This window comes from Cryptosporidium ubiquitum (genome assembly GCF_001865345.1).
Source record: "Cryptosporidium ubiquitum isolate 39726 chromosome Unknown contig_26, whole genome shotgun sequence".
Classification (NCBI taxonomy): domain Eukaryota; phylum Apicomplexa; class Conoidasida; order Eucoccidiorida; family Cryptosporidiidae; genus Cryptosporidium; species Cryptosporidium ubiquitum.
This window is the reverse complement of record NW_021639832.1, coordinates 109,506-127,232: the sequence shown is the minus strand read 5'-3', so window position 1 is coordinate 127,232 and position 17,727 is coordinate 109,506. Positions and strand designations below refer to the sequence as shown.

Here is a 17,727-nt window from a genome sequence, read left to right as displayed (position 1 = left end):
TTTGCGTATAAGTACTGCCACCATGAATGCATATAATCTATTTATTAATCTTAAAAATTCAGAAAATTAAAAAAAAATCGTTAGTAATTAAAAAAAGTCAGTTAAATTTTGCGAAAGATTTTTTATCCTTCTTTCTAGAATTATTTTAAAGGCTTCTTCTATTAATTCATAAATTAATTATTAGTTTCTTAGGATAATTTACTAATATCCAAATTATAACGAATGTTTAAAATCATAATAAAATTAAAATTTGAGGGAAAAATACTCGAAAAATTAAAATAATCAGAAGATGTTTATAAGAAAAAAGTTATCCAAAATAATATGTATTTTTATTTATACACATAAATTATATGCCTGCAAATTATAATAGCATTATTGAATATAAAAAATCATCTGAGCCTACATTTCCATATTCTGGTGCCAAATCATCCATTTGAGTTTAACTTGGTTACTCAAGACCCATTTTAATAGAGTCTGGAATCACCAAGTCTGGAGAATATCTTTGTATCTCCTTTAAAAAGAAATATCTTAGTTCTCGCTCTGTCATAGAGCTCCAATCATCAAAGGGAAGAGTTATTTTTTCATGAGATATAATTTCAAGCATCTCATTTCTTATATTTTTAAAGAGTGAGTGACTCAGAGCTTCATCAACTGTAATTCTCTTATTTGGATTAAAAACCAACATTTTCTTGAGCAAATCAATTGATTGGACTGAAGCACCCGGGAATCTCGTTTGTAAGTCAATTCCAGACCTTTTACTGAAAATTCGAATGTATCTTTTTGCATCATCTTTTTCAAGAACTTCAATATCATCGTCTGATGGAGATCCTAGAACATTGAAAATCATGTTTAATTGATCCCTATTTCCTCTAATTTTAAAACGATAGTCTTCACTTTGTTGCTTATTGTCTGGTGAAAGTGGGAAACAGCTACTTCCTGGAAATAGTGGACTTCTATCACTATAATAGGCTACATTTTCCTTGAGCATATTAAGGAGCTCGGCAAAAATGCATCCAACACTCCACATATCAATGGCTTCAGTATAATTTTCTTGGAGTAAAATCAGTTCTGGTGCACGATACCACCTTGTTACGACATGCCCAGTAAGCTGACGCTTCAAAAACCTTCCTCCTTGTTTGAATCCTTCGTTATCTTGAGAATTGTCATTTTTTATGTCTGCACTACCCAGTGTAGATTTCCTACTTACCATTGAATTATCATTGTTATTTATATTCGAGTTACAGTTGAGCATTTCCAAAGGCTTTTTAACTGTTCTTGCTAGTCCAAAGTCACAAATTTTCACTCCACAGTCTTGATTGACTAGGCAATTAGCTGGTTTTAAATCTCTGTGATAAATTCCTGCTGAATGGATATATTTAAGTCCAACCAAAAGATTATATAATAGTGTCTTTACATGTAACTCCGATAGATATACTGGTGTCCTAAATAATTTTTTGAAATCACTATCAGCAATTTCTAACACCAAGTAAATTTCATCAAAGTGCTCAGTGTCTTCTGGAGCACAAATATCCAAAATCTTCACTATATGGTCATGATTCAACCTACTCAATATAGCAATTTCCCTCAATATCCGTTTACAATCCACCAAATCCTCAAAAACCCGATGGATCTTCTTGATTGCCACCAAACGGTTTTCTTTGCTGTCATATGCCTCGCATACATGGCCATAAGAGCCCGTACCAATTAAATGTCTTACTTGATATCTTGATGGTATACTCCATTTATTATGAGGATGAGAGAGCGAAGAGCTTGATAGAGAAGATGCTGTTGTAGAAGTTGACTTACAATTCCTGAAATCTGAATTATTTGGCCCTGACCTTTCTACTGGTCTGTTCTGTGTAACTTCTTTGCTTACCTGTTTTTTTCCTCCAGCCAAATTTGTACAATTAACCGACGTGTAGCCGCCATTACAGTCTAACTCAGATTTAATTTCAGATTCCATCCTTACTCCCGTCACTTTTGCATTATCAATCTGTACAACTCTGGTTTGCTTCTCACCCATTATTCCAGAAACATTCGAATTTATTTTATTCATTGAATCTTCATTCATTAGATTTGACCTTTCTCCAACCGTATTTATTACTTTCATATGATATCCATCTGGGCATTTCATCATCTTCCAACTCCTCAATTAAAAATAAAAACCAGAACTTTTAATTTTTTCGGCCTGTTTTCTTGTCGACCAAATAATTAAAATTTTTAGGTGTCATACCGGTATATCTGCATGCGACAATTAATACCGGCAAAAAAAACAATTTGTTTGGCGCGGAATCGAGACAAAATCATGCTAAATTAAAAATTTATAGAAAAATTGAAGTTATCGAGTATTATTTCATGTTAAGTCTAGAAAATCAAGGATTATAACCTTTTCTTGTTGGGTGTCGAGCATTCTCCGCCATTACAAGCCATCCAACAGTCATTTTTAATTTGAGAACATAGCATTGAGCATTAGGTAATAAATATAGATTATATTAGTTTGAAAATATTCTGTCGATTTCTTTGTCAAACAAAATACTTCTAATTGGCATATCCAGGTCATGAAATGGGTTCTTTAGTACATAGTCAGTATACCCTTGATAAACTTTATGTAGCAATTCATTCAGTCCTTGGGTGTCTTTACTAGCTATTAAGAAGAACCTTAAACCTAAGATAAGTATTTATAAAATAGTTAATTTATGTATTAGACATATCGAAATTAGAGAATGCCAGCTTTTCTCACCTGTTAACGTCTCGAAGCATTCTAATCTAAATAATTCAGTAGAAATCGAACTAATACCATTTAAAGTCTGAATATACTCATCCGATCTCTTTGTCTTAATTGGCGATATTTGCCTTGCAATTGTGCAAAGTCCATGAAAGGTTGAAGCCAGCCTAATTCTGTCATTTGCTGTCAAAGGAATATCAGAGAAATCCTAACAAAATACAACACCACACATTAATAAAGATTTTGAGTTATTATACACAACACAATCCTTACCCTTTGATATATCAGACTTCCATTCTTGTTATTTATATAAAGTGAATAATACATTAAATAGGCTACCTTTTCGTGTTATTTAACTTATTTATTACGATAAAATTAATAATTTAACACTAGGCGCTAACATGTTTTTGGTACTTTTTTATATTAAAATGAAAAATAAAATGTTTAAACAAGAAAAAATATAATAATTTATAAAGGGAGGAGTAGGAATAAAGACGAATAAACTTTAAATTTCTGTATATTATTCAACAAACCTCACCGAGAATTCATTCTTGAAAAAGATAGTTAAAATATTAGGAAACCAATACTTTAAGTCAGAAAAATTGTAAATTAATTTAGTAGTTTTGTTTGAATATAATTATTTTTTATATTTATTCATTTACTTTTCATATATTCATCAAATAATTTTATCATGAAAAATCTTGAATATCTTTGATTATTTGGCGCCACCACTTTTTTTTGATTATCGATTTAAAGTTATGAAATTTACTTTAATCACAGTGTTAGTCTTATTATTAATGAAAAAGGCAAAAACTGTTATGGCTGATCTAAAATTTATGTATGATTTGGTTGTTGTTGGTGGAGGCTCTGGAGGGATGGCAGCTGCAAAAGAGGCAGCTAAGTATGGCAAGAAGGTAGTATTATTTGATTATGTAAAGCCTTCTACTCAAGGCACAAAGTGGGGGTTAGGAGGGACATGTGTGAATGTAGGATGTGTACCAAAGAAACTTATGCATTACTCAGCATTGATAGCTAGTAGTATTCATCATGATGCTCCAGTATATGGACATAAGATAAGCTCTAACTTTGAATGGGAAAAATTGATAGAAACTGTGCGAAATCATGTAAGAATGCTCAACTTTAGCTATCGCACAGGACTACGCGTAGGAAATGTTGAGTATATAAATGCATTAGCGAAATTAATTGACGCTCACTCTGTTGAGTATGAAATTAATGGTCAGAAGAATGTAATTACTTCTAAATATATTCTATTAGCGACAGGAGGTCGACCCAATGTCCCAGAAACAGTTCCGGGAGCCATACAATATGCAATTACCTCCGATGACATTTTTTATCTTCCCAAAGGTCCGGAAAAGACTCTAATAGTAGGTGCATCCTATATTGGTCTAGAAACAGCAGGGTTCTTAAATGAACTGGGTTTCGATACAACTGTCGCAATGAGATCGATACCTTTAAGAGGGTTTGACAGGCAGTGCTCTGAAAAAATTGTTGAATACATGAAGTCAATAGGAACTAAGTTTCTTGTTGGAGTAGTCCCAATTAACATTGAGAAGACAGATGAGGGAAATCTCAAAGTATCTTTTAGCGACGGTTCAACTGAAGAGTTTAACACCGTTTTATATGCAACAGGTCGTAGCCCTGATGTAAAAGGTCTAAATTTGGGGGCAGTTGGGGTAGAAGTTTCGGATTCCGGTAAGATTGTTGCTCCGGAAGATGCCACTTCTGTTCCAAGTATATTTGCTGTAGGAGACATTGTAGAGGGAAGACCAGAATTGACTCCAGTTGCTATCAAAGCTGGAGTCCTTCTGTCAAGAAGGCTTTTCGCCGAATCAGATGAATTCATTGACTATGATTTTATCCCTACTACTGTGTTTACACCTATTGAATATGGACATGTTGGTCTCTCGTCTGAAGCTGCAATTGCAAAATATGGTGAGGACGACGTCGAAGAGTACCTTTCTGAGTTTAGTACTCTTGAAATAGCAGCTGCACATAGGGAAAAACCAGAACACCTTCGTGAAAATGACATGGATTTTGCGCTTCCTTTAAACTGTTTAGCAAAGCTTATTACAGTTAAGAGTCAAGGCGAAAAGGTAGTTGGGTTTCATTTTGTTGGGCCCAATGCCGGGGAAATTACTCAAGGATTTTCGCTTGCAATCAAACTTGGAGCAACCAAGAAAGATTTTGACGATATGATTGGAATCCACCCAACTGATGCAGAAGCATTCGGCATTCTAGAAGTTACAAAAAGATCAGGAGAATCATTTGTTGCTTCTGGGGGATGTGGTGGCGGAAAATGCGGATAATATTTTAAGAAGTTTAAGCTTGTGTTATTTTTCTTTTGATTCTACTTTTGCACTGTTTAAAATTGCTTCATATTAACATTCTAATTTTTACCATATGGCGCCATATATTTTTTTTTTTTTTATGAGTTCATTTTTTCACGGCTACCTTTCTGATTCTGATGATGGTTGTAATACTGTGAAAACTCCAATAGTAAACAAGGGTGGAGCCAATGAGATTGATTCGGATTTTGGTGAAAATTTACATAAACTTCAGAGTGAAAAGAGTGATCATGCAATTGCTTGCTTCGAAAATAATAATGAAACAAAAGAAGTTGATCATATTATTTCCAAAACCCATACAGAGCTTGGTTTGAACAATCAAGCCTCGCACAAAATTGGAGTGAGAAAAAAAAACAAAAAAAAAAAAAACAAATATTTGAATGAGTTTCTCGAAATTTCGTCTCTCGAAAGTGTTAAAACACTAAATGCAGATAGCATCAGAAGAACAACTCAGGAAGTTAAGCTCTTAGATCCTGCACCAAGAATAGGAAAATTGAGCGGAGATAGAGAGCTTAAACAGTCAGTTAACCAAAAGAGGAAACACCAGGTAAGTGTTGTTTTTAAGTTGCATTTAATTTTACTTACAAATTATAGATAACATGGCTATTGAATGAAGCGAGACAAATTAAATCAGAATTCAATTCAATGAGTTAAAAGCTATAAAAGTCGGATATTTCAATCACCATTGAGTTAGTATCTCAATGTACTGTACCTAAAGCAATAGACTTTTCCATCAGCTCAACGGTATTGCAAACCGATATTCCCATTATATTATCAACATCTCCCTGTATCTCGTCAACAAACTTTCCCATGAATGGGCAATCGATTGCAAACCCACCACATGAGTATCTAATTATCTCAGACTTTTCAAAAATCTTCTGGACCGCCTCTTCGGGCATTTTCTTGTAGTGTACTCTTGAAGTTGTTACGTTAGTTAGCTTCCTTCCTGTGTAATAATTATATACAGTTACTCCGGTTATACAATCTACATAGCTTCCACTGTATGATCTTAGATATCTAAGTCTCTCCTCGTCATTTCTTGGCTTGTTTCTCACCTCACCATCCTTTAACGCAATTGAGTCAGCACAAATAACTATAACTTTGTCCACACCGTTTTTGTAAGGCAGTTTCTCAAGAACCGCATCCATTTTGGCCTCAGATAACTTCATGACCAACTTATTAGGGTCATTATCTATAATTCTTCTTTCATCAATATCTGCTGATACAAACTCTGACAACTTTATATTCGCCTTTGAGAAAACCATTTTCCTGCTCTCTGATGTTGTTCCAAAAACTATTTTATAATCTTTTTGAAAGTTGCAATTCTCGTACATGGTTAGTTACCCAAATCCTGTAGCTAATTAAATCAAAATTTTATTTCCTTTTTATGTTTTTGTTACTTTTTTTTATCCTTACTGTGGAAAAGTACTAATAGGCGTTTGGCGCATTAAATTTTGGCATTTTCAAACTTATTAGTAAGCGATAATAAAATATTATTGGGGGTTACATAAAAAATACCTTTTGTGTGAAACTACCAAATAATCCAAATTTATATGTAAGCATAACCAATCACTATATGTTTATCTACCGGCAAGTTTTCAAATTAGAATACCTAATTTGCTCTATTCAGAGGCTTAAAGCCTGATGTAACTATCCAATACCAATGCAATAACATATTATTGCCTTATTTGTGAGGTTACTTGCAAAACTAAAAATTACAGAAAAATCTTTTTGATGTCTAAATTGTAGAAATATCCTAAATAGTTGCATTTACTATAGTTTTAAAAATCTACTTAAATTTAAACATTTAATATTATTACTAAATATGCATTTCCTTAATTTTATGTAATATCTAATATTTTTTTTACCTGCTATTGCACTATTATTCTAACAATTAATTTCACATGTTGGCGCCTAATACATGTGTACCAAATGACAAGCTTTTCAAAATAAATAGGGTAAAAGAGCAGGTAGAATAACTGAAAATGAGCAATTGAAACTTGAATTATTTATGTATTCTAAACAGGAACTGTTTATTTTCAGAATATCTTTTAAATTATATCAGTCTTACATTCATGAAGTGCATCAAAATTAAAATATTTGAAAATGAGTAGTTTAAAAGATTCTGTGATTAGCTTTCAAAAAAATACCGGGGAAATAGTAGAAGAACACTTTGAAAAACTAAAATCTCAGGTTGATAATAAGATTTTGGACATTAACAATTCGAAAGTTTCTCAAACAGGCACTATAGTTAGATATAAATCAAAAGAGTCAATCTACAGCTCTTGTGACTTTTTAGATTTGGAATCTCTTTCTGAAAATGGAACCAATCTAGGGGAATTAAATAAAGGTACAAAAGAAGCAAAGCTTGTGTCTAATTGCAGCTCTAATTTAGATGAATATTTGGATACCTGCAGCAAGTCAATAATTAGTAGAAATAGTAGTCTTTTATCAGTAGAAAGCATAACATTTGAGGAAAATAGCGAATGCGCACTTCAAGAATATCGAAAAAATTGTGTGAAAAGTATAGATAGTGCTGAATTAGATGATCTATCCAGCATGAATGTAAAAGTATGTAGAGAAAACGAAATATTCAATGACAACTTGAACAGAAAATTTTCAGGAGATCAAGACCCTACAAAACCAGGATTTCTAAGTAAGTTATCAACCAAATTCTGGAATTTTGAGGAGAGTTTGAGTTTGTCAAAGTTTGATTCAATTAGTGGAATAAAAACTTTTTTACTGGGGAAAACTGGATATCAAAATACCTTTGGGAGTGAGCAAAATACTCCCAATTATGTTTTTTCGGGTCCTGAGCTAGAAGATGGACATGTGTTTTTTGCAAATTCAAGAGATGGTTATGATTCACAAAGAAGTGAGTCAGATACAAGTGAAGAAAGCGTTAGATATCCTTTAATAAATTTTGATACAATAAATTAAAGTAAATTGTGTTGTAGGTAATAGTCAAAAATGATCACATATATAGTAGTTCTATATATTAGCTTTAAAAAGTGGCCACTATAGGATCAAGGGTAAACTAGAAATTTACTCTTTTTGGTCAATCTGAGTCAACAGTTAGATCAATAAATTCACATTTTTGTGAAATTTCTGAGAACTCATCATCTGAGAAAAGTGTGTCTTTCTGTCTATTTTCATGCAGTCCAGAAAGTTTATTCCCACATTTTTCTATTCTCATTTCTAAATCCTCTTCTTTTAAAATTCCAGTTTGGGAATTTTTTTCAAAATCATGGTTTTCTTTTTCACTGAGTTTTTTCTGTACGAGAGAATCTTCCACTTTCTCGTAACTCTTATTAGAAATACTTGTAGCCTTAATATAGCTTTTTTTAACGTTCTCCCAGTCAAAAACCTTAAAACAACATGGACAAGATATACTATGCGGAACCAAAGGAGCTACAAGATCCTTCAATGGAAATAGTCCATCAAAAACTGCCTCTAAACAGTTGCTTGGTTCTCCCCAAAGTTGGATACATGAAATATGGACACTCATTTCCTTACAGCAGGGAAATTCCAAATAATTTCTTCCACAGTCAATGTCTTTTTGGCAAAGTGAGCACTTAATCAAATATGAACTTTCAGAAGAAATTTCTTCTGGGTTAAGTATATTGGAGTTATCTTCAATACCTGAATCAGAATCGCAATCAAAGGATGGCTTTTGGATTTCCCTAAAGGTATCATAGTCGCATCTAAAAAACTTAATACCTGTTTCATAAAATGAGTCTTCTCCAAAATACAAAAACATTAACAAACAGTCCTTGTTCAAAATATTAGGGCTTATAAAGCTAGCAGTAACCTTATCCTTCTTGGTACTTTTTAAAACATCTTTAATTATATTCTCCAGCTCGTCCTTAAAAACAAATACCGTCAGGTTCATGTTCTTCCATGGTTCTAAAGTTGTCATACAAAGTAGAATACCAACTCTCTGTTGAATGCTCCATTGTCTTTTGTTTAGTATTCGCTTATTTTCTGGAGTTTTCTTTGTTTTTACAATTCTCCAGGATTCTATATTTTCTCTTGTAGCTTTACAAATATTTGGATGCTGCCAGGCCCACTCAAACCTAAGTGCTGAGACTCTATCTGGAAACCCCCCTACGCAAATTCCAAGATTCCATGGAACTCCATTTTTTGTTTTCTTAGCTCCTTTTTTTATTTCCCCGTTGTGTTGTCTGAGTCTCCTGCAGGGATTCACAGAATATCCAATATAACTTGCTTTCTTCTTAGTTTCAGAAAGAAGAAAATAGCAATAGTGAAATTGAAGATTAGATTTCATACTATAAAATACTCCGTTTTTAAAATTATATTACTTTCATTATTACTTTTTCAATATTTTCATCCTAAATTAATTAAACTATTTCCTTCAATTTAAACTCAAAAAAAATTTTTGGAAAATTAAAAAAAAAATCGAGGGGAAATTTCAGTTACCTATGTACCGGTATACACTTAAATAGGTTGATTTAAATTAATTTGAAGTATTATTTAATTATATACTAGATTTAAGCAATAAAAGTTAAGATTAATCAATATTGATTGTACGTAAGTAATCCAAGATGATTCAAACGGTAATTAATCTATTACAAAGCACTATATAACAATGGAACAAAGCAAATATAGGAAAAGATTGAAATGTTCATATTAGCTTTGTTTCAAATAATAGCAATATCTAAAAGAACTATTATGTCAAAGCTTGCTGTAATTGCAAGAAGATCTCTTATTTGTACCAGCAGAATTTGAATTTTTTTTGTTTCCGATAGAACTTTCTATACTTATGTTGGCTTTGCTCTGACTATAACTTCCCATAGATGACAATCTCCTTCCAAATAGGCTTAGCATGCTCTTTACCTCTTTTGAATCTTTTCCACTTGCAGAGCTTGCATTATCTTCGGAAACGTTGCACTGAATGTCTGAACCGTATATTCTATATTTGGTTTCATCTTTTGAATTGTTATTTCTGGATGCTCTGAGTTTTCCATTGCTAGAGCCACTAGAATTTAACTGGAGTGAAATAGCATCCATAAGAGTTACTTTACCCATCTCTGACTTCAGAATCTCTTTGCACTCCTCATTTGTTGGAGGTTCATCCACATTAGCTATACTTACAAGTTTTCCATCATTCCCCTTTTCACCTGGGTTTGTATTTCCAATTAACTCAACAATGACTAACTTCCTAGAACTTGAAGGCTTTATTAACTTATTAAGTTTCTCTATATAAACATTTGGCTCAGATACAAAAACTTGGGTAGCATTCTCAATCAACTTATTCTTCTCGAAACAAAGTTCGTGACTAGCAATCATTTTACCGTAGTGCTCAACATATTGGATGAAGGAGTTCAACTTCTGGCTTGAATATTTAGATAAGCCAAACCACCTAATTTTGTCTTCAAACTCTGACTTGGAGATTTCCTTTAAATCTTCCTCAACATCTTTTGATACTTTTTCTAAAGCGGAGAATAAATGACATACTAAAGTTTCAGATAACTTCTCTGCACTTTGGACAGCTCCTATTAAAGAGATTATTGGAGTTTCATATTTTGTTGTAGCAAAAGCAACGTAACCATCTTGCCACTCTGTCCTTAAAATGTCATAAAATGGCGAATTAAGTATCTCTCCAATTGAAGAATACACAGAAACATCAATCAAATCAACCGGTGGAGTCAGATAGTGAGCTACTACTGCATTATTCTTATCTGAAGAAATTGGATTATTAGTTTTAATATGTATATCCCCCGAAATATCCAAAATACCATCATGAATTGAATCTGAATATGAAATCTTTTTGTTCGCCAAAGATTCTATCAAATTTAAGCCAAGCTTTATAGCCTTTTCAGAACCAATATTACCCACAATAAGAGCATCAAAGTAACCGATCAAAAATACACTTTTTGTCTTCTCCAAATATTCATCATATGAAATCTCAGTTTTTTGGAGAGAATCACGAAGCTGTAATTTGGAATAGTAGTTTGAGAGATATGCACTTTGAGCTACTTCTGATGCTATATCATAAGCCATAAAATTACTCAAATTTAATATTTCAGATTTCAAATTGCTTAATGCACCTTCAAACTCTGCCTTTGTTGGTAGCCTGCTTTCGCTGATCAAATAATTGGATAGATTTTTAATAATATCTTCAAAATTAGAGCTGTAGGACTGGACTTTAATGATAAATCTGCCTCTACTATAATTAATATCTGCTTCTAAACCGCATAACTTAAAACTGGATAATATATACTCCATTCTACTGGTTTGTAATTGAGCGTGTAACTTCCCCAATAAGGCTATTCTAGCATTATTTGAGATATCTTTATTTGCTAATCTTTGTACTAAGGTCAAATTGATTGTAGGTACCATGTGAATTGGTCCTTTCCAGAAAATGCTTAGTCCTTCCTCTTCTAATATAGGGCATGGTTGAAGCTCATTTCCAATTTGTCTCTCTTTAATTTCATTTTCAAATCTTTTATACTTGGGACATTTGTCTCTTGAGAACGAAATAATCTCAAGATCTTCAGGAACGCATGTCAAAAGATCCGCAATCTTATTTGTAGATTCTATTACTTTGGTGTTATCAGAAGTCTTACTTGGATCTTCAACTGAAATTTTGGATATTGAGTACTCGGTTTTGTACGGTTCAAATGTGGATTTGCTTTCAGAAGATTTATCGATGGAATCTGAAAGCTTAATTACCTTAATTTTCGAAGGTTCTAAATGTTTAACGAACTTTTTTAAAGCTTCCATCTGTGCACTGCTTAGCCCAGAATCCTTGTTCAAAGAAACAGGTTTTACAAAAGCAGAAAGTGCCATCTCTGGCTCATCTGGAAATATTAATAAACTCTCAGCAGCCTGAGACACTATTCCTGCAGTATCTCTTTCCTCATCAAATTCGTATTTGATATTTGCCATGTTTGTGTAGTTTTTATAAAATGATTGGATCCATCTTTCATCCTCACTATTTATTTGTTCTATCAAACTACTCATATAAGCTGATGTTAGTTTTACTATTTCTGAAGTTGTTTCGTCAGAATCATCAATTGCAGTAAACAGTAAACCATAAATTGAGTATTGGGTGCTAGTATTATCAAAGTATTCTAAAGCAGTAGCCAGATTCTTTTTCTTTAATTCAGATGCAATTGAGTTTTGACTCTGATCTTCAAAAAAGTATTGAATTAACTTTAACATTTGCCACTCTGCATTCTCTTTTAAAATACTCAGTGATTCTGAGACTGAATCCCAGTAAATTACAACAAAAGGTGGAGAAGAATTTCCTCTTGGCATTCTCACAACTTCAATCTCTATATTTGCTGAAGTATTTTTATCTAAATTTTGCTCAGTCTCTTTACTAATTGAATCACCATCTTTTGAAGTAATCCCACCAGCAGAAGTAATCCCGATATTAGACTTCTTACTACCAGAACTCTCAAAAATGCTTGAAATACTTGGAGCAAGAGAATGTTGATTCTTAAATGCTCCTCTTGAGACAGAACGGCTATTAACAGTGTTAGTTATTTTAGATATTCCTTTAGTAGCTTTTCTAGAACTAGTAAAGAGCTTATCAATGTTATCAGCTATCTTGGCTAGCTGCTCATTAGATTGAGGTCCCATGATTACTATTGAGACATTGTCACTAGTATAACAACTTTCATGGTACTCCTTTAGAGCATCCTTAAGATTTATGTTGTTCTTTTTTGAATTAATATAGAGGGTTTCTTTGCTTCCTGTCCCAAATTTCCTAGCAGGGCACTCTTTTGGGGCCAAATACATCGCTAGCTCTATTATTACTCTAACCTTGTTTGGGATATTTTTTTCGTGTTCTTGATTGACTGCATCAATTTCAGAAACTGAGCTCCTTTCATCTATTACAGGGTTCACAAACATATTGGTAAAGTAACTCATTACAGACTCTAACTCTCTTGGAGACGACAATACATAAAATACCGTCAAATCAGCAGATGTGTAAGCATTAGAAGCACCTCCCTTTTTTAGTAGAAACTCATCCCAACCTACCGGGTTTGGATTTTCTTGGCTCCCCAAAAACACGACATGTTCCATCAAATGAGCCAATCCTGCCAAATTATCCGGATCCTGATAATATCCGCATCCAACTCCAAATGAAAAAGCTGATTCTAGCATTGTATTGTCAGAAACCAGTAGAACTTTTATACCTTTAGATGTCGTATATAGTTTGGGCTTGACTTGAGAAGAAAACTGTTGTTCTAGCGAATTTAATTGATTGGCCTTAATTCTTAGGGGATTTAACATACTTGTAATTTTTCCTTGGTTTTGTAATCCCAACTGTAAATGTGAAATACTCTCTACTGCATAGTCTCGCCATTGTAAATTTAATTGTTTATGGTTCCATATTCCTTCTCCTTTGAATAGTGATAGGCAAAAAATCACCACAAGCCACAGATTCACCTCTTTGATATGCATCTCAAGAGTTCTCTCAATGCCTGTTAATTTCTCCTACTTGGACAATTTTTTTTTACATCTCTTTTTTTCGCTATTCTCGTATTTATACAGAATAATGCATGTAAAGTTTCCCGCCACGTGGCGGGATGCTGCCCATGTCATATTATACTTTGAGCCTATTAAAAATCCAAAAAATTATATTTGAACGAGAAAGAAACGGCCTAAAAGCTAAAGAAAAGAAATCGCAGAGGTATCCCAGAATGCAAAACACCTAATGGCCTTGACTCAGGAGCTAAAGAGAAACAAATCCTCAAAGCTCTCGGTTATGAACACTAAGATAAGGAAGATTGACAGCCTATAAATGATATGGAAAAAAAAAAATTCCTAATGAAAATTACTTAAACTGAATAGAAGCTAAATTAAAGTGTTATAAATAAACAGGAATAGTAGTGAGTACGTCCTTAACCATCTAGTTATTAGTATTGAAGTGCTCACTAGATATAACTATTACAGTCATTTACCAACTCATTTAGTGTTAGTCTTGTTCTTTAAAGTCTCAAGAAGCTTCTGATATTCCTTCTTGGCATTAGCAGATGCCTCAGAACGCTCCTTAAGTGTACGTCTATATTTCTTCTTTCTCTGTAAACGTTCCTTGGTGACCAAACGTTGAATTTTTGGTGCCTTGGTCTTTTCTTTACCTTCAATCTTCCTACGAACGACAAACTTGCGGACATCATCAGATGGACTGAGGTTGAATAGCTTTCTAATTTTAGAAGCTCTCTTTGGACCAAGGCGTCTTGGTTTTTCACCATCAGTAAGTCCTGGGATATCTTGCTCACCTCTCTCAACAACTACCAAACTCAATACAGACAAGTCGTGGCTAACAATACATCCACGGACTGACTTTCTCTTCATTTCACCTGTACGACGTGGGCGATAGCATTTCATACCTTTTCTGAATAAAAGACGGACACGGTTGCTAGTTAAAACACCCTGCATCATTGGAAAACCTTGTTTGTCATTACCACCAGTGATTTTCATAATATAACCCTTAAATTCATCACCCAAGAAGCTACAGTCAAGTTCAGAACCAATTCTTCTTTCAAAGAATGGCAATAGTAACTTCTCGTCATCAATTTCAATACATTTCTGAAGTCCAGTTGTTGGATTAGCAATGTTTAATTTCATTTTTGAAACTGCTCAAAAAACCAGAGAAAAAAAGATGGTTAATAGTCTGCTTAGTTTTTTTAGACGAACTTAATATGTGTCGTTATTGATTAAGAGGAGCGGTCTGTTTTCATTTAAATTATTTCAATTACTACTGATCCGCTTAATAATTATTATTATATATAATTATTTAATTACCATTCCCCTATATTTTAATGTATTATATATACATTTTATTTATATATTTTTGATTTTGTTTCTAATTATTATTTACATTTCTATGCCTGTCTTCAAGTACTGGTGTTTCGAGACGGCGCTTAAATGACCCGCCTATTGTGTTCATGCCAAAAAAAATCTGCAAGAGAAAGATCAGGAAAAAATTTAGATATTTCTACATTAATATATTCTGAATTATCATGTGGGGACCTTTGTGTTTTGTTGGTATTTTATGTTTAGTTTCATTATCTCTCTTGTTATTTTTTCTAAAAAGGCTATATTACCTTATTTTCCAAATTTTTAAGTTTGCCGTTCTAGAACTATATACTAGTCATTTTCCGCCCAGACCTAACTTATTTAATTGAGTTCCAATTGAATAAATTGGGTTTTAGTTCTGTTCTAAAATGTCTATACTAGATCTTGTCCCGTTTTTTCCGATTTGACTAGTATAATGCAGTATTAAGTCCAATTTAATCAATTTTTGTTTATTAGATAATGCTAAGCAATTATGTGAATTTTATTGAAAATTAAAATCTGTCTTTCAAAATGAAAGAATCTAAAGAATCAGAAGATTTTAGGGCAAAATATGGCAAGGGATTTGACATAATTAGGAAGATGGGATTCAAGGGAGGGGGGCTTGGAGTTGATGGAACTGGAATCTCGGAACCTATTCAAGTTCAATTAAGACCAACAAATCTTGGGATTGTGAGTGAAACTAACATTAATTCCAATCAATCTGAGAAATCTTTAAATGTCTTGCCTGGATCAAAAAATTTAGAGAAAAGAAACAAGAAACAGAAAACAAGTATAGAAGTGGAAAAAGCGAAGGAAATAATAGAAAATTCTGAACCAGGAATTATCCAAGTTTTCCCAAAAAAAGCTCATCTGGATGATATCATGGAGTCTGTTTCTGTACAAAGAGAAATCTATTTCCAAAAAAAAAAAGATTTAGAGGAATATTTGAATGAGAAACAATTAGAAATTGAAGATCAAAACAACTCTTTGGACAATTTAAAAGAAAAAAAGTCAATCATGGAAAATCTAAGCATTGTTACTAAACAAATTCAAAGAGCTTTTCTTAAATTCCACTACGACTTAGAAAAAATTATGGAGGATGAAATTATGAGTTTATTTGAAGAACAAAAAGATGAATCTTTAAACGAAAACGAAGATTATCAAGACCAAATGGATTCTCTTGAAAAAGTGGTAGACGAATTTTCGACAAGTTTTAATGGAATACTTAACTCTTGTACTGATAAGTCTTCAAGAGAAGTATCTAAGTCATATTTACCCTACTGTTCAATGATTAGAGACATCCTTCGGAATTCATTGAAAAAACTATATAAGAAAGATAGAGACATGAAGCTAGATCCTGATTTTGGAATTACAACATGGATTTCTATAAAGACTTTATTTGTAAGCTTACAAACTTCAAGGAAAGAGAAAGAGTATGATTCCAAATTCTGTTTTGAACAACTGGTTTTAGAAACCGTAGGAAAATATTTGGAAGTCTATTTTATGTGTTCGTGGGATCCTATTAAAGAAGATGAGTATGGTATTTCATTATTGAAAATCTGGATTAATTTGATTCCATTCGAATTTATAAAGACTAATTTAATGCAAGTAATTTGGAACAAACAAATCCATCACCTTCAAATTAACAAAATAGAATTAAAATCTGTGGGAGATGTTTCCGAAAATACCAAGTACAAATGGATATTTAAATGGCTTCCTTACTATTACAAATTTGGAATGGGATATCAAGTTTCCAAAGTTATTTCAAAATATATTTATGAGGCTTTAGACGAATGGGAACCTCCAGAGGAATGGCCATTGTCTCTTTTGACAGTTTGGAAACCTATTTTGGAAACTCAAAAGGAGAATGAAACTGAAGAATTTGAAAATATTGGATTATTTGAACATGAAACACACCATAATCACTTAATAAAACAAGAACTTGACAATATCATTCTATCAAGTATATATCCTAAGTTACTTTCCTTCTTTAACATCAACTTCCAAGTTGAACAAGACCACAAGACACAACAATTGGATTCTATTGATCATCTTGAATTATGGTTTGAAAAAGATTTAATTGACAGATCCTTGGTGTCTCAGATATTTATGGAAGTAATTGGCCCCAAATGGATCAAAGCTCTTGAATCAAAATTGTCTAATATTAGATACGAATATAATTATATTCAAAGTTCTAAGAAAAATACCCCAAATTTTATAAATAATCAAGAATTTATTGCTCTTTATAAAGATTTACTGGAATGGTATCAGTTCTGGAGGCAAATATTCTCCACTGGTGCCATAGCATCAGCCAAAAGTAAAGCTTTTTTGGCCAAAGGACTTATTTATATGGATTATCATATCAACTTCTATTCTGACTTGGATCCGGAAATTAAAAAGAAGACTAGTTGTTGGATTAATTATGATTCTTTTGAGGATGAAGATGAGGATATCCCAGAGTTACAGGATCTGAAAGATGACACATTAATATTGAATGTTTTGGAATGGATTTCTGATGAAACAGGATTAGTTCTCAAACAAAGTGGGAGAAAGAACACTCACGGTAGGCAAATATATTCTATAGAGTATGGAGAATACCACAAAGAATCTAGAAATAAGACTCAAAGTAGCTACTTTAAGTCGAATCCAATTTTTTCAAAGTTATTCTTTTATATTTATCAAGGAGTAATTTTCATTAGAGAACCTACTTTACAGGAATCTAACAACTCCGAAGATTGGACACCTGTCTCAATACCAAAAATGCTAGCTAAACTGGGTATCGAAGAAATAAATAGGTAGATGATGTTAAATATTTTATAT

General features: G+C 32.7%; 10 protein-coding genes across 10 annotated transcripts; 4 read left to right on the top strand and 6 right to left on the bottom strand.

The window, feature by feature from the left end:
* Positions 1-448: 448 nt before the first annotated feature.
* Positions 449-2,137, bottom strand: cubi_00809 (mitogen-activated protein kinase 2; the record flags this gene model as incomplete). Its single annotated transcript, XM_029017822.1, has 1 exon — positions 449-2,137. The coding sequence occupies one exon, from the start codon at positions 2,135-2,137 to the stop codon at positions 449-451; it is 1,689 nt and encodes a 562-aa protein (XP_028873266.1).
* A 355-nt stretch (positions 2,138-2,492) lies between these two features.
* cubi_00808 (uncharacterized protein) lies at positions 2,493-3,052 on the bottom strand (the record flags this gene model as incomplete). Its single annotated transcript, XM_029017821.1, has 3 exons — positions 2,493-2,665; positions 2,741-2,933; positions 2,999-3,052. The coding sequence occupies 3 exons, from the start codon at positions 3,050-3,052 to the stop codon at positions 2,493-2,495; spliced, it is 420 nt and encodes a 139-aa protein (XP_028873265.1).
* A 431-nt stretch (positions 3,053-3,483) lies between these two features.
* cubi_00807 (thioredoxin reductase) lies at positions 3,484-5,052 on the top strand (the record flags this gene model as incomplete). Its single annotated transcript, XM_029017820.1, has 1 exon — positions 3,484-5,052. One exon carries the CDS (start codon positions 3,484-3,486, stop codon positions 5,050-5,052), a length of 1,569 nt encoding a protein of 522 aa, XP_028873264.1.
* Positions 5,053-5,173: 121 nt separating this feature from the next.
* cubi_00806 (uncharacterized protein) lies at positions 5,174-5,745 on the top strand (the record flags this gene model as incomplete). Its single annotated transcript, XM_029017819.1, has 2 exons — positions 5,174-5,638; positions 5,686-5,745. 2 exons carry the CDS (start codon positions 5,174-5,176, stop codon positions 5,743-5,745), a joined length of 525 nt encoding a protein of 174 aa, XP_028873263.1.
* A 44-nt stretch (positions 5,746-5,789) lies between these two features.
* cubi_00805 (maf domain-containing protein) lies at positions 5,790-6,425 on the bottom strand (the record flags this gene model as incomplete). Its single annotated transcript, XM_029017818.1, has 1 exon — positions 5,790-6,425. The coding sequence occupies one exon, from the start codon at positions 6,423-6,425 to the stop codon at positions 5,790-5,792; it is 636 nt and encodes a 211-aa protein (XP_028873262.1).
* Positions 6,426-7,197: 772 nt separating this feature from the next.
* Positions 7,198-8,031, top strand: cubi_00804 (uncharacterized protein; the record flags this gene model as incomplete). Its single annotated transcript, XM_029017817.1, has 1 exon — positions 7,198-8,031. The coding sequence occupies one exon, from the start codon at positions 7,198-7,200 to the stop codon at positions 8,029-8,031; it is 834 nt and encodes a 277-aa protein (XP_028873261.1).
* Positions 8,032-8,149: 118 nt separating this feature from the next.
* Positions 8,150-9,379, bottom strand: cubi_00803 (holiday junction URI domain nuclease; the record flags this gene model as incomplete). The annotated part of the gene is made up of 1 exon (XM_029017816.1): positions 8,150-9,379. The coding sequence occupies one exon, from the start codon at positions 9,377-9,379 to the stop codon at positions 8,150-8,152; it is 1,230 nt and encodes a 409-aa protein (XP_028873260.1).
* A 407-nt stretch (positions 9,380-9,786) lies between these two features.
* Positions 9,787-13,530, bottom strand: cubi_00802 (secreted insulinase-like peptidase; the record flags this gene model as incomplete). The annotated part of the gene is made up of 1 exon (XM_029017815.1): positions 9,787-13,530. The coding sequence occupies one exon, from the start codon at positions 13,528-13,530 to the stop codon at positions 9,787-9,789; it is 3,744 nt and encodes a 1,247-aa protein (XP_028873259.1).
* Positions 13,531-14,034: 504 nt separating this feature from the next.
* cubi_00801 (40s ribosomal protein s6) lies at positions 14,035-14,697 on the bottom strand (the record flags this gene model as incomplete). The annotated part of the gene is made up of 1 exon (XM_029017814.1): positions 14,035-14,697. The coding sequence occupies one exon, from the start codon at positions 14,695-14,697 to the stop codon at positions 14,035-14,037; it is 663 nt and encodes a 220-aa protein (XP_028873258.1).
* A 741-nt stretch (positions 14,698-15,438) lies between these two features.
* cubi_00800 (tuftelin-interacting G-patch domain-containing protein) lies at positions 15,439-17,706 on the top strand (the record flags this gene model as incomplete). Its single annotated transcript, XM_029017813.1, has 1 exon — positions 15,439-17,706. The coding sequence occupies one exon, from the start codon at positions 15,439-15,441 to the stop codon at positions 17,704-17,706; it is 2,268 nt and encodes a 755-aa protein (XP_028873257.1).
* Positions 17,707-17,727: the final 21 nt, after the last annotated feature.